The 16,184-nt window shown below is 36.2% G+C and overlaps 1 protein-coding gene across 5 annotated transcripts in view; it reads left to right on the top strand.

Moving 5' to 3' along the window:
- Positions 1–488: 488 nt before the first annotated feature.
- The window catches only part of FAM151B (family with sequence similarity 151 member B), a 47,988-nt gene continuing 32,292 nt past the window's right edge, over positions 489–16,184 (top strand). For 3 of the 5 annotated variants that reach the window (XR_006299140.1, XM_043593018.1, XM_043593010.1), the window contains exons 1-3: positions 489–720; positions 6,464–6,589; positions 9,308–9,473. Coding sequence is in view for 4 of the 5 variants with exons in the window: in XM_043593018.1 (XP_043448953.1) it covers positions 696–720; positions 6,464–6,589; positions 9,308–9,473 (317 nt within the window). In the remaining variant the exon portion in view is untranslated. The remainder of the gene's footprint in view (positions 721–6,463; positions 6,590–9,307; positions 9,474–16,184) is intronic. The other 2 variants (XM_043593033.1, XM_043593000.1) reach the window with 2 other exon arrangements.

The following is a 16,184-nucleotide window of genomic DNA, read 5'->3' on the forward strand; positions in this document are numbered from 1 at the left end:
TGTATTAGGGTCACAGGACCCGAAAATGGCAGTGCTATGCTGCTAACTCAGATCAGTCTGACTCTGCCTGAGGTCTTTTTCTAGCTTCAGCGTCGCTGGCGCAAAGTAGGGAGTTGAGGGCAAAGAAGGCAGTGGGTAAGAGAATACAGTTGTTAGTGTTTCCTGAGTGAACACTAGTACAGAAGAGGGAGACAAAACTTGCAAGTTCTCACTTCTAAAATCCTTGTGAAGCAACGCTCATTTTTATGGAGAAATGATTCCATGTCATTTTAGGATGGCACTAAAATAAGAAAATATATATTTCCAACTTTGAAAAATCGTACCCCATGCAAGTGACTTCTTTCAATCTCGGCGTTTCATCCTCTGCCTTCGTGACGTAAAGTTCTTCAGAAGAACAACTCGTTTTCCCACTACCTTTCAAAAGAGCAATTCGCGCGACACTTGGACCGCGGACACCGGAGCGGAGACTGCGCGCTCGCGCAGCTCGAGCCTCAGTCTCTGCGCGTGCGCACCGCTTCCCGGTCTCCTTCCGCCTCCGACTGGGGAACCTCGGCTCCGGCGCTCTGTGGGCCGTAGGTGGCGGCTCTGTTGTTTATAGTGTGTTGTTTGTTGAGTCGCGTTTCCACGCCACCTGTGACGGTCAGCGGCGGTTGCCCACGGCTCAGCGCCTCCGCGGACTGCGGCCGGTCGTTGCCATGACAGCGACCGCTGGGGGCCCTGGTAAGCGCGGATCCGGCGTTTGTGGGTCCCTGAAGGGCTTCCCTCGATTGGCTCGCCGTCCTGCACTTGGGCGTGGCGCCTATGGTTGGAGCGTTTTGAGAGACTCCTTTGGTAGCACCACTCCCTTTTCCTGATGGAGGTCCACTTCCTAAGTGCGCCCACAACGGACTGGCCTAGAACTTTGGTTCCTACTGTGGGCCTTGAAAGAAAAGCCGATGGGATGGCCAAGAATAGCAAGAATATTGCACCCTTTCTAAAAAGGAATGCTTAGGGCAATTTTGGGTTCATAGGAAAATTGAGCTGGAAGACACAAAGGGTCTCCACATAGCCCCTAGTGGGACACTGCAGAGCCTCCCCATTATCAGCACTTTGTGTTCTTGTGAACCAACATTGACACATCATAATCACCTAAAGTCCATAGTTTACCTTTGGGTTCACTGTTAGTGGTGTACATTCTTGGGGCTTAGACAACTGTATAATGCTTTGTATCCTTCATTGTGGTATCATACAAAATAGTTCCATTGCCCCCCAGATCCTCTGAGCCCACTTATTCACACCCACCTCCAACAACCATTGATCTTATTACCTCCATAGTTTTGTCTTTTCCAGAATGTCGTGTAGTTGGAATCATACAGTATGTAGCTGTTGAAATCATAAAGTATGTCATCAATGAAGGATTGACTTCTTTCACTTAAGAGTATGCATTTAAAGTTCTTCATGGCTTAAGAGCTCATTTCTTTTTAGCACTGAATAATATTCCTTGTCAGTTGTCTGGATGTATCAGAGTTTACACACTTGGTGAAAGACATCTTGGTTGCTTGCAATTTTTGGCAGTTAGGTATAAAGCCGCTGTAAACATCCATGTGAAGGTTTTTGCATGGACTTAAGTTTTCAGCCCCTTTGGGTAGAAATCAAGGAGCACGATTTCTGGATTGTAATGGTAAGAGTATGTTTAGTTTTGTAAGACACTGCCTAACTATCTTTTAAAGTGGTTGTACCATTTTGCAGTCCCATCAACAGTGAATGGGAATTCCTATTGCTCCACATTCTCACCAGTATTTGGTGTTGTCAGTGTTCCAGATTTTGGCTATTCTAATAGGTGTGTAGTTGTACCTTATTGTTGTTTTGTGTTTCTCTCTCTTTTTTTTTTTTAATGTTTATTTATTTTGAGAAACAGAGAGCATGAGTGGGGGAGGGCAGAGAGAGAGAGGGAGAGAATGCCAAGCAGGTTCCCAGATGTCAAGTGCCAAGCCCAACGTGGGGCTTGATCTCACGAACCATGAGATCATGACCTGAGCCAAAATCAAGAGTCAGGCACTTAACCAACTGAGCCATCCAGGTGCCCCAGAAGTTTTTTCATCTTAATAAAACCCAGCTTACTCATTATTTGTTTCATGGATGGTGCCTTTGGTGCTGTATGTAGAAAGTCATCACCATACCTAAGGTCATCTAGGCTTTCTTATATATTATCTTCTAGGAGTTTTATAGTTTTGTAAATACAAAAATACAAAATCAAATAATTTTTGTGAAGGATGCAAGGTCTGTTTCCAGATTCATGGTTTTCCGTGTGGATTTGTCAGTTGTTCCAGCATCATTGTTGAAAAAATTATTTTTACTCCGTTGTATTGCCTTTGTTTCTTTGTCAAAGATCAGTTGACTCTATTTGTGGGTGTTTACTTTAGGGTTATCTGTTCTATTCTATTGATCTGTTTGTCTGTTTTTCACCTGTGCCACCCTGTCTTGATTACTGTAGCTTTATAGTAAGTCTTGTTGGGTGGTGTCATCTCTTTGTTCTTCTCTTTTAGGATTGTGTTGGCTATTTTCGTTTTTATGCCCTCCATATAAACTTTAGAATCAGTTTGTCCTTATCTATAAAATAACTTTGTGGGATTTTGATTGGGATTGCTTGAATCTGTAGGTCAAGTTGGAAGAACTGACATCTTGACAATATTGAGGCTTTCTATCCACGAGCATGGGATATCTCTAATTAGTTCTTTGACTTCATTTATCAGAGTGTTGTGGTTTTCCTTTTATACCTCTTGCACATATTTTGTTAGATTTATACCTAAGTATTTTGGGCGCTAATGTAAATGGTGGTATTGTGTTTTTCATTTCAAAATCCACTTGTTTTTTTGCTGGTAAGTAGGAAAGCAATTGACTTTTATATATTAACCTTGTATCTTTCAGCCTTGCAATAATCACCTATTAATTCTGGGAGTTTTTGTGTTGATTCTTTCAGTTTTTTGCATATACAGTCATGTCATCTGTGAACACTGTTTTGTTTTTTCTTCCCCAATCTTTATAGTTTTATTTCTTTTTGTTATCTTAGTGTATTAGCTAGTACTTCCAGTATGATGTTGAAAAGTAGTGGTGAGGGGGTAGGAATACTGCTTCTTGAGGTCGTGGTTGAAAGTGACATTTACCTGATCCATAATTTCAGTAGATCAAATGCAGAGTAGTTTTGGTCAGTCTGATTCCTCTTGGAATTGGGTGAGAATGAGAAATGCAGACAAATGGGTGTGGTCAAGCATAATTCTAGCTTTTTGTATCCAACCTTTGGAAGCTGGCAATTTGTGTGTCCCTGTTGTTTGACCCCAGAGTTAGAGGTGTTTTAAACCAGGCAGTTCTACTCCACACGTTCACGGTATCTTTTACGTAAACATAATTAGTCACATTAGACATCTTTGGTGACATATTTTTTTCAGTGTTAGTTTTTTCCTTATTGTAAACATAATTCATGCTCATTATAGAAAATTTATAAAATATATTGAAGCAGGGGAAAAAAATCCACACAATGCCAATAGAAACTTTTTGGTATACTTTCTAATGTGAATAATAAAATAAAATGGAGCCACTGTGTCAAGAAGTTTTAAAATGGAGCCAGAAGGCCATTAAGGGGGTAGGCCTTAGGTACATTCTTATCAGGTAGACCCGTGAACTTTTGAACTAGGCCAAACTTCAAATATTCCAAGGACTCTGCATAAACACTTGCAACTTATTACAGTAATGGATTTTTTCTTAGTGATAGCCTTAGCAAGCAATTATGTTTAGCTAAGATTAGTTGTTGTTGTTGTTGTTGTTGTTGTTGTTGTTGTTGTTTTTTGCCGCCAACACTGATTACATTTTTTGGTAAACAACACATAGAAGCATTCCCTTTTGTCTTTAAAAACTCCTGACTTTGGTTCCTAGTGGGACACAATTTGGGTTGCTATCCAAACCTGTGCTCCCCAAATTGCAATTCTCAGATTGCAAATAAATGCTTTTATTTCAGTTCTGCCTCTTCTCTTGGTTGACACTAACAATCCTGACTTTTAAGAACACAGTATACATGTCGCCATATGCTGTATGTCTCTTTTTTTGGCTTTCTTCCACTTTTTAAAAATATACAAAGTAGTTTTTTTAGAGCATTAAATTTTAGTGAGTAGAACAACAAACATTTATTATCTTATAGTTCTGTAGGTCAGAAGTCTGAAATGGTCTCAGTGATCTAAAATCAAAGTGGCAGTATGGCCGTATTCCTTCTGGGGCCTCTAGGAGAGAATCAGTGTTCTTGCCTTGCCATCCTCTACAGACTGCTTGAGTTCCGTGGCTCATGGTTTCTTCCTCCATTTTCAGAGCCAGCAATGGCTGGTCCAGTCTTTGTCACATTGCATCACTCTCACACTGACTCTCTTGCCTCCCTCTTTGACTTATAAAGATCTTGTGATTCACTGGACCCACCTGGATAATCCAAGCTCATCTCCACACCTTAAAGTCAGCTAATTAGCAAACTTAATTCCATTTGTCATCTTAATTCCCTCTTGCTGTGTTATATAACATATTCACACTACACAGGGATTAGGATGGGGACATCTTTGCAGGGGGGTGGTCATTATTCTTCCTACCACAGTACCCATACATATTGTTCTCCACTGGGCTTTTTTTTCCCACTTAACATATCTTTGGGATTATATCAGTACATCTAGATTTGCCTCATTCTTTTTAATGGCTGTATAATTTTCCAATTGCATGGATATCACATTTAATGAATCCACTGTTGATGGGTATTTAGATTATTTTCACTTTTGCTATTACAAACAATGTTATATCAAATATCCTTGTACCAAATGTGTCACTTACCACATATAGGCATATTTATCTATGGCATAAGTTTATGAAAGTGGAATTTCTGGGTAAACGTATTTTTCTTTTTTTTAAATTTTTCTTTTTTAAAAGTCTTTATTGAGATATAATTTCCAAACAATACGATTCGTTTACTTAAAGCATAGCATTCAGTGGTTTTTAATATATCAGAGTTGTGTAACCATCACCACAATCAATTTGTGGTGAGCTGAAATCAAGAGTCGGACGCTTAATGGAGCCACCCAGGCACCCCTAATTCAAATATTTTTAAAATTGCTACATATTTTCTTCTGAGTCTAAAGAGTGAGTGACTGTTGCATATACTAAATAGAACCACATGTTTGGGGCCATAGTGGATGCTATAGCTAACTCTCACCTTTATTCTATAGCCTGATATACAGAGTGGTTGCTAAGTTCCATGCATGTTAGTTAGAACTTCTCTTTATATGTTCCTCCATTCTCTAATCAAAATTTACTTTTTCTCAATGTCTTATTGGAAGTTTCTGCTGGGTATTTTCAGGTTTTTAACTATTGTTAGGCAGAGTTAAGAAACAAATAATTAACAGAAGATATAATCTCATGCAGAAGGAATTTGCAGGCAATTGATAGGCACTAAAATGTTTAAATTAATATACAAGAATTATGTGGGTAACTATTTTTCTCATTGTTATATTGGAATATTACACAGTATGGAGTAGATATGGATTCAAGTATTACAGTCTTGGTTAACTCACATATTTTAATGCTTAATAGAAAATCTGGATATCCAAAAAGTAGTTGATGGATATGGGAATTATGTATATTTGTACATGGTAAACAAATCTATAAATAATAGCTCAGGAATTTAGTCACTGATATAAATTTTGCCCACATTCATAATCCCAAGGTGCATATGCTTAGATGTATAGCTTAAGATTCTAAATTGTTAATATAAATATAGAATGGGGCCTCTGGTGGAGAAAACAATTAAGCTGTACACAGTTTAAAAGGTTTTAATACAGCTTTTTAAAAAGTTTATGTAATTATTTTGAGAGAGAGAGAGACAGACAGAACCCAAATGTCCATTGATGGATTAATGGATAAAGAAGATGTGGTATATATATATATATATATATATATATATATATATATATATACATACACACACACACACAATGGAGTATTACTCAGCAAGCAAAAAGAATGAGATCTTGCCATTTGCAACTACATGGATGGAACTAAAGGGTATTATGCTAAGTGAAATTAGTCAGTTGGAGAAAGACAAATATCATATGACTTCATTCATATGAGGACTTTAAGATACAGAACAGATGAACATAAGGGAAGGGAAGCAAAAATAATATAAAAACAGGGAGGGAGACAAAATGTAAGAGACTCTTAAATATAGAGAACAAACAGGTTTGCTGGAAGGTTTGTGAGAGGGGGAATGGGCTAAATGGGTAAGGGGCATTAAGGAATCTACTCCTGAAATCATTGTTGTGCCATATGCTAACTAACTTGGCTGTAAATTTAAAAAAATAATAAATTATTAATAAAAAACCCAATACACAAGATCCTAAAAGAAATGTTTAATTCATTAAAAAAAATCCTTTTTTTTTTTTTAATATAAATGTCATTTTAGGATCTTGGAGTGAAAATATACTAGAATATTTTCTGAGAAATAACCACATCACAACAGAAGATGGCGCTGAGATCATCTGGTATCATGCTGCTAACCACAAGGCACAGGTGAATGAGGCACTGAAAAGTAAGTCAATACAGTTTCTTGTATTCACATTGCATAATAGATTAATTCCACTCTTTTTTTGGTATCTGGGCATATTTTCAGGTTTCAAAGACTTAGAAGATCAAAGTGTAAATTCTAGGCCGACATAAACGTTTTTATAAAATATCTCATTTTGTTTACAAAATGAACAAATTTCCGTAATGGAAGGATTTTCTTATTTTCCAGAAGTGGACTTGCCTTTTCTGTGTCTGTTTGAAACTTTAAATGTATTTACATTTCCCTATATACTGTAGTGATTGGAGTAAAATTTTTGAGGTCACTGTTGTATGTCTTACATATTTTTGTGTCTTTTATAGTGTATTAAGGAAAGGGTCAATAAATATTTGTTGAATGGACGGATGAAGCCTTTGTATACTAATTTATAATTAATTTCCTTGGTCAATATTTATGCTTAGGCTAGAAACTAAGACTTTGGTTTACTAACTCAATCTATAATCATCTGTATCTATATATCTATATCTATAACTATAGATATCTGTATCTATCACTAGTCTATATCTATATATTGTCTATCTAGTCTATATCTAATACCTAGACCTAGACCTACACCTACACCTACACCTACATCTTCATATCCATCTATATCTATATCTTCCTTCTTTATAGATGAACATGATAACAGTTTTTTCAGCCTTTTCCTAAGAAGTACTCCTCTTGGCTGCAGCAGCACAGGAGACTGAAAGCATATAACCAGAGAGGACTGGGGCATAACTCGAAGTGACCCAGTACAACAAGGAAAATTCCTCAGTCCCAAGTTTTGCTATAAAAATCTATGCATCTTTTGCATCCTACTCAATTGTGTATCTGGATAATGTGTCTGAATATATATTTATTTTATTGTAAAGATACTGTTTTAAATTGTTATTCTTTGCTCCTCAAAGGGAGGAGCTTTGATTTAATATTGAATCCTTGATACCTAAAACAATACCTAATACATAATAACCACACAGTGATTCTTTAATAAGTGAATTTTAGCAAAAGCAATGCTTCAGGAAAAAAGCTGATTAGTGGTTTCCAGGAACTGGCCAGAGCAGAAAATAGGGAGTGAATGCTAATGGATACAGGGTTTCTTTATGGAATAATGAAATTTTTGTGGAATTAGATAGTGGTAGTGGTTGTACAGCATTCTGAATATTCTAAAAATCACTGAATGATATGCTTTAAAGGGTGAATTTTATGGTATGTGAATTATATATCAATTTTTTTAATGGAAAAAAAAGGTGAAACTTCTATTTACAGACAATTGGTTGTATATGTAGAAAATCAAAGTTTCTTCAGATAAATGATTCTAAGTCATGAGTAAATTTAGAAAGTCTCAGGATACAAAGTCAAAACAAAATAAATTTTAGTTCTATGTAATAACTAAAAATTTAGAAAAATCTTTAAAATTTTCAATTCATAACAGTCTATGTGGAAATCTTTTACTAGAAATAATCAAATTAAATATGGATACTTTACTTTTAAGTGTGTTTTAAAAATGCTGATGGAAAGTCATTTCCAATTGCTGGCAGTCTGATGTTGACCTGGGAAGTTTTCATAGGCTACTTAGTGTTCAGATAATGTCCTTTTTACATTCGGTTTGGTAAAACCAGAGAGCTAAGTTTTATATTTTGGGAATGCTCTTCACAAATGCCTTTTTTAAGCCATGGCTAGTTTCATAAATTCTTGTTAGTCCAAAGGAGAGGAGACAGACAGCCTCCTGCAGACATGCATGCTGTATTTAACTGGTTTTCTCATTTCTCCCAGAATATTTAAATGTAGTATAACTATTATTAATAGAGCTGTTTAAGTTTGATTAACCTGTAAAACTGGGTTTTTAACAATATCTATGACTTAAAAAAAACAAAGTACAGGAGGAGAAATGTAAAAGTACCACCTGGTATTACACTGTCAAAACATCCAGATCACAGACTAATGATCACAGACTAATGTTGTAACATTTCAGCATGTAGATTTTAAATACATTCATTTAAAAATTTTTTTTTTCAACGTTTATTTTTTGGGACAGAGAGAGACAGAGCATGAACGGGGGAGGGGCAGAGAGAAAGGGAGACACAGAATTGGAAACAGGCTCCAGGCTCCGAGCCATCAGCCCAGAGACTGACGCGGGGCTCGAACTCACGGACCGCGAGATCGCGACCTGGCTGAAGTCGGACGCTTAACCGACTGCGCCACCCAGGCGCCCCTAAATACATTCATTTTAAAAGATATGTTGGAAAAAAATGGAAAACATTTAAATCTTTTTGAGAAAAAAAAATGTGTTTTTTTTAAGCCTTGAAAAAAGCCTTTGTAACACCTTTAGGAAAAGTTTGACTATAATAAATATCTGTAGTTTCTAATTTGAGGAATGAGAAGATAAAAATATTATTTTTATTCTCAGAAACGTCAACAAACACTTATTAATCCTTGTTTTATATGCTCATTTTGCTATGTCCTGGGAAGAAATTAAATACTGTAACAACAGTGTAAGGGCTCTATGACATAGGGAAAGGCATTTAATTCTTCACCACCTGTTTGCTCATCTGTGAAATAAACATGTAAAGGCTAGCACTTAGTACCTGGCACTTAGTAGTTACCCAGTAAATGTTAGTTTTTATTCTCCTCAACAGGCTCCTGAACATGACATCTTCTGCAGTCCTTATTTTATCAGCATTAACTTAAGTTCTTTTATTTGGACAGGTCCTGCTCACATGATAGAGGCTGATGTCCTTCTTCCAAGTGATGGATCAGAATATAGCCAACCAATCATGGCCCATCCTCCTGAAACAAATAGTGATAATACTTTACAGGAATGGCTGACTGAAGTTATAAAAAGCAATAAAGGCATCAAACTGGATTTTAAGAGGTATTTGTATAAACATTTTCAGTTTTTTAGTTGTTATAAAATAACAATGAAGAAAAGGATTAACAGCATCACATATCTGTGCTTGACTAACTAACTTTAAATTGAAAATAGAATTGTAAACTAATATGTTTCAAGAATGGACCTAAGGCCCATTGAGTTGTTTGCTAAGATTGTTTCTTGGGAACTCTTTGAAGATAAAATTAATTTTTACAAAGGAATTTATCATAAATTACCATTGTGATAATAGAATGGTAAATTTAAAATGCTACTTTCATTAAAAAGTGGTCTGAGACAGAGTTGGCAGTAGTTTGAGTAGTTAGTGCATATCCTACTTGATTTATATTATATTTGTATATGGGGAATTATCTAGAAGTCTTCAATAACCCAAGAGTTCTTTAAAAATAATATTTGAAAGTATTGATAATGAAGGGCAAGATTAAGTGTCATTTCCTTTCCTGTGGCTCTCATGGGAAATTTTACTTTTGTGCCATTTTGGCTATATAAAAATTATAAGTAAAGCCAGGAATATATTGTGATACCACAAAAGCTCACCATAAGCCCCATGAAGGCGACTGCTAATGAAAATCTAGGGTTTGTGGTAAATATACCTTATCTCTGAACAATATTTTTAAATGGAATTTTCTTAGGAAATTAATGATTTGGAAATCTTACTAATAGAATTATCAGTATGACTCTAATCATTTGTTGTAGGGCTAAATGTACCAGTAAACTTCATTATACTGGTGGTGAATGAAAGAGCTATGTTAAGATCTTAAAGTTTTTAGAGTGGTGAATGGCCCAAACTCTATTTTATTGACAAAGAAACTTAGTCCCAGAGAAGTTAAATGATTGACCCAGGGACAATAGCTAAACTTGACAGCTGAGCTAGGATGAGATCCAAGGTATAGTGTTCTCTGTACCATGAAATAAAGCATTTGATCTTTAATGTTTGGTGATTCAGAGTTTTAGCACTCTTTGCTATTTCATATGTATGTTTACTATTGCCCACTGAATTGTTCTCTCTAATATATTCCTCGGTTCTTCACCAGTCAGATCAACCGATTCATTCCTAGCAGCTATCCAAAAGGGCTGAGGCACTAAAAAAAAAGATTTTTCAAATTTTTTGGTCATAACATATTTGAAGGGGAATGAATTTATGGACATTTATAGTGTGTCAGACGTTGTTCTAAGAGCATTAAATGTGTTCATTTATTTAGTCCTTATAACAATCCTAGGAGGTAGCTTATTGCTATCATCCTCATTTTCTTGATGAGGGAACAAAGGCAGAGAAGAGTAAGTAGCCTGCTTGTTGTCACATAGTAGGAAAGCTACCAGCCTGGCTGAAGAGTTCACACTGTGAACCGAAACTCTGTACTACCTCTGTAAAAGTAGCTGAATAACCTATTAGTTAAATTTTACTAGTTCTTATTATATGCTTTTAAGTTATTCTGTTTGGTATACAAATAATAATTAAATATTAAAATTTTATGTGTAAGTTTCCTATAGAATGTAATTTTAAATGGTTTATTGTGATTTTTGTGATTGATGATTTTTATTTTCTCATCCCCAATTTCTAAACAAAGTTAATAGGTAAATAGGTATGATACTCAGAAGTTTGACTTACAAATAACTTTTTAGGAAAAAAATCTATCCTGTAAAAACAAAGTTCATATTCTTCCCAGGAATTTAAATAAGTACCACCAAAGGGAAATTTTAGGTGGTATACTGATCAGAACTTCCCTCTTCAAGTGATCATCTTGGCCAGCCTTTGTCAGGTTTTGTTTTTTAAATATATGAAATTTATTGTCAAATTGGTTTCCATACAACACCCAGTGCTCATCCCAAAAGATGCCCTCTTCAATACCCATCACCCACCCTCCCCTCCCTCCCACCCCCCATCAGCCCTCATTTTGTTCTCAAGTAGCCTTTGTCAGTTTTTTATGAGACACTTAATACATGTTAGAATTGAGAATGTTAGCCACTGTTATTTCTAATTAGAATTACATGGTATTGCCAGCATTACCTTGATTTCAAAAGCAAAGACCCCACTAAAAAGGAGAACTAAAGACCAATTTCCCTGATGAACATGGATGCAAAAATTCTCAACAGGATACTAGAAAACAGAATCCAACAATACATTGAAAGAATTATTCACCATGATCAAGTGGGACTTATTCCTGGGCTGCAGGGCTGGTTCAATATCTGCAAATCTATCAATGTGATACATCAAATTAATAAAAGAAAAGATAAGAACCAGATGATCTTCTTAATAGATGCAGCAAAACCATTTGACAAAATACAGCATTTCTTGGTAACCCTCAAAAAAGTAGGGATGAAGGAGCATACCTCAAGATCATAAAGTCTCTATATGAAAGACCCATAGCTAATATCATCTTCAATGGGGAAAAACTGAGAACTTTTCCCCTAACAGGAACACGACACTACTGTTATTCAACATAGTGTTGGAAGTCCTAGCCTCAGCAATCAGACAACAAAAAGAAATAAAAGGCATCTAAATTGGCAAGGAAGAAGTCAAACTTCCACTCTTTGCAGATGACAGGATACTCTTACATGATACTCTACTCTCCTTTTGGGAAAACCCAAAAGACTCTACCAAAAAAACTTCTGGAACTGATACATGAATTCAGAAAAGTCACAGGATATAAAATCAGCATTCAGAAATCAGATGCATTTCTATACACCAATAATAAAGCAGCAGAAAGAGAAATCAAGGAATCTATCTTATTTACAATTGCATTGAAAACCATAAAATACCTAGGAATAAACCTAAACAAAGAGGTAAAAGATCTGTATGTTGAAAACTATAGGCAGCTTATGAAAGAAATTGAAGAAGACACAAAAAAAATGGAAAAATATTCCATGCTCATGGATTGGAAGAACAAATACTGTTAAAATGTCGATATTACCCAAAGCAATCTACGTATTTAATGCAATCCCTATCAAAATAACACCAGCATTCTTCACAGAGCTAGAACAAACAATTTTAAAATTTGTATGGAACCATAAAAGACCCCAAATAGGCAAAGTAATGTTGAAATAAAAAACCAGGGGCTCCTGGGTGGCCCGGTTCATTACTCATACAACTTCAGCTCAGGTCATGATCTTGTGGTTCATGGGTTCAAGCCCCGCATCGGGCTCTGTGCTGACAGCTCAGAACCTGGAACCTGCTTCAGATTCTGTGTCTCCCTCTTTTTTTGCCCCTCCCCTGCTTGTACTCTGTCTCTGTCTCTCAAAAATAAATAAATGTTTAAAAAAAAGAAAAAAAGAAAACCAACCTAGAGGCATCACAATTTCAGACTTCAAGCCATATTATAAAGCTGTAATTATAAAGACCGTATGGTACTGGCACAAAAACAGACACATAGATCAATGGAACAGAATAGAGAACCCAGGAATGGACCCACAAATGTATGGCCAGCTCATCTTTGACAAAGCAGGAAAGAATATCCAATGGAAAAAAGAGGGTCTTTTCAGCAAATGGTGTTGGGAAAACTGGACAGTGACATGCAGAAGAATGAACCTGGGCCACTTTCTTACACCATACACAAAAGTAAACTCAAAATGGATGAAAGACTTAAATGTAAAGACAGTAAACTATCAAAATCTTAGAGGAGAAAACAGTCAACACCTCTTTGACCTCAGCCACGGCAATTTCTTACTACACACGTCTCCTGAGGCAAAGGAAACAAAAGCAAAAATGAAGTATTGAGACCTCATCAAGATAAAAAGCTTCTGCACAGTGAAGCAAACAATCAAGAAAACAGTCATTGCAAATGACATACCAGATAAAGGGTTAGTATCTAAAACCTATAAAGAACTTACCAAATTCAGCATCCAAAAAACAAAGAATTTGGTGAAGAAATAGGCAAAAGACATAAATAGACTGTTTTCCAAAGAAGACATCCAGATGGCTAACAGACACATGAAAAGATGCTCAACATCATTCATCATTAGGGAAATACAAATCAAAACTACAATGAGATACCACCTCATACCTGTTAGAATGGCTAGAATTAACAATTCAGGAAGCAACAGATATTGCAAGAATGCAGAGAAAGGGGAACACTTTTGCACTGCTGGTGCAAATGCAAACTAGTGCAGCCATTCTGGAAAACAGTATGGAGGTTCCTCAAAAAATTGAAAACAGAGCTACCCTATCACCCAGCTATTGCACTAGTAGGTATTCATCCAAAGGATACAAAACTGCTCATTCAAAGGGGCACATGCATCCCAATGTTTATAGCAGCACTATCAACAATAGCCAAAGTATGGAAAGAGCCCAAATGTGCATCAACTGACGAATGGATAAAGAAGATGTGGTACATATATACAATGGAATACTACTCGGCAGTGAAAAAGAATGAAATCTTGCCATGTGCAATAACATGGATGGAGCTGGAGTGTTTTATGCTAAATTAAGTCAGTAGTAAGTCTGTCAGAGAAAGGCAAATATCATATGATTTCACTCCTCTGTGGAATTTAAGAAACAGATGAACATAGAGGAAGGGAAGGAAAAATAAGATAAAAACAGAGAAGGAGGCAAATCATAAGAGATTCTTAAATACAGAGAACAAACTGAGGGTTGCTGGAGGGGTGTTGGGTGGGGGAGGGCTAAATGGGTGACGGGCATTAAGGACGGCACTTGTTGGAATGAGCACTGGATATTATATGTAAGTGATGAATCACTAAATTCTAGTACTAAAACCCTTATTACACTGTATGTTAACTAACTTTAAAAACATACAAAAAACAAATTTACTATATGGATGTACTTTAGAGATACCACCTAGAATTAGAATCATTAAAGACTGAATTTGAATATACTAAAATAAATTATTACATGGTATTAGTAGATTAACTGGGAGAGATGTATAATTTTGTAATATTTACAAATTTGTTACATGTTCCAGGCTAGGAACATGGTATGTTATTCTTTCAGGTATACATTATATATTGCTGTTGGACCAAGTTCATCCTCAGTCTTTTTTTTCTTTTTTTTTCCAAAAATGTTATGACTTTTCCTTGATATTTACTCTTCCAGAAGAATCTTATATTTATTTTATTCTATTTTAGAGAGAGAGAGAGAGATTGTGGGTGGGGGAGAGGGGCAGAGGGAGAGAGAGAGAATCTCAAGCAGGCTCCGTGTGGTGCTTGCTACGGGGTTCTATCCCACAACCCTGGCATAGCTACTGGAGCCGAAACAAAGAGTTAGATGCTCTACTGACTGAGCCACCCAGGCGACCCCAGAAGAATTTGATAATTGTTTCGTCAAATTCCAGAAAATAAAAAACTACAACAGCAAAAACTTTTATTTTCCTTAGTAAGATTTTATGTTTTTTTAAATATAGGTTTTGTTTTTCTTATTTAAATTTCTGATAAGGGAAAGTGGCATTACAATAATCTATATTAGCAATAATTAAAATATTTACATATAAAAAAGAATACATGTATTAAATTCTTGTTTCATTATGTTCTGTGTCATAGCTCCTTATGGTTAACTGCACAGTGCTTTGCACATAGTAGACACTTAATATATGTTGGTGGATTCAATCTTGGGGAGAATATGCTGAGATTGGATATTATCTGATGGGAAACCATTATTCAACAACCCTATATTATTTTAATAAATTGAGAAAGCCTAAGACTCTCCCTCCTGAATATAAACTAGAAATTAGTGTTTAACCCAACCTCCACAGACACCAGATTTCTAAGAAACCAGAATTCTTTCTGGAAAAAGAGATGTTGCCAGAGGTACATAGATTAGTTTAGGTTTTCCTCCAGATCCACCCATGAAGAGCAGAACCCCACAGTAACTTGGCTTCTCCTGTAGGTCTTGAAAAACAAGCTTTGGAGGCACAGCTGCAAGTTGCTTGCTACCAAAAATAGGGGTGCCAGATCTCAGAATTGTGGTTTTAACATGGCCCTGATACTGTTTAAGGCAGAAAGCATTTAGGACAGAGAAATGACAGTCTCTAAATTAAAGTCTGCTAGGTCCAGCGTTAGAGTTTATTAATCCACTAAAATCTAGGGCCTCCATTTCAGGGCAAGAAGAATAAGCAAAAAGAAGCTCACAACATGGGGGCAGAGTAAAGAAAGACTGGGGGCTGGTTTTCTCTGGTTTTAATGAACAGTATCCTTGCTCACTAATTAATTGGACCTAATAAATAATGAAGTTATCAGTTTCTCCTGTTACAGTAAGAGGCCTGAAAGGAGTGAGGTGAAGAATGGTAGAAGTGTAGGCAGGAGGAGTCCAGTCCATTAAGAAAGTTGTAATGTGAGGAGAGGGTACTGAATGTTCTTCCCTCTGACAGGCATTTCCCAGAATCTTAGCCTCCCATTGTAGTATTCACTAAAAGCTAATTTTCTTTTTAAATTTTTATTTAAATTCTAGTTAGTTAACATACCTTGCAAAAATGGTTTCGGGAGTAGAATTCAGTGATTCATCAGTTACATGCAACACTCAGTGCTCATCATAACAAGTGATTTCCTTAATGCCCATCACCCATCTATCCCATCCTTCACTCACCTCCTTCCATCAACCCTCAATTTGTTCCGTCATTAAGAGTCTCTTGTGGTTTGTTTTCCTCTCTTCTCTTTTTCCCCCCTCCCCTATGTTCATCTGTTTTATTTAAATGGCACAGGTGAGTGAAATCATATGGTATTTGTCTTTCTCTGTTTGACTCTTTCATT

This window comes from Prionailurus bengalensis, chromosome A1 (genome assembly GCF_016509475.1).
Source record: "Prionailurus bengalensis isolate Pbe53 chromosome A1, Fcat_Pben_1.1_paternal_pri, whole genome shotgun sequence".
Classification (NCBI taxonomy): domain Eukaryota; kingdom Metazoa; phylum Chordata; class Mammalia; order Carnivora; family Felidae; genus Prionailurus; species Prionailurus bengalensis.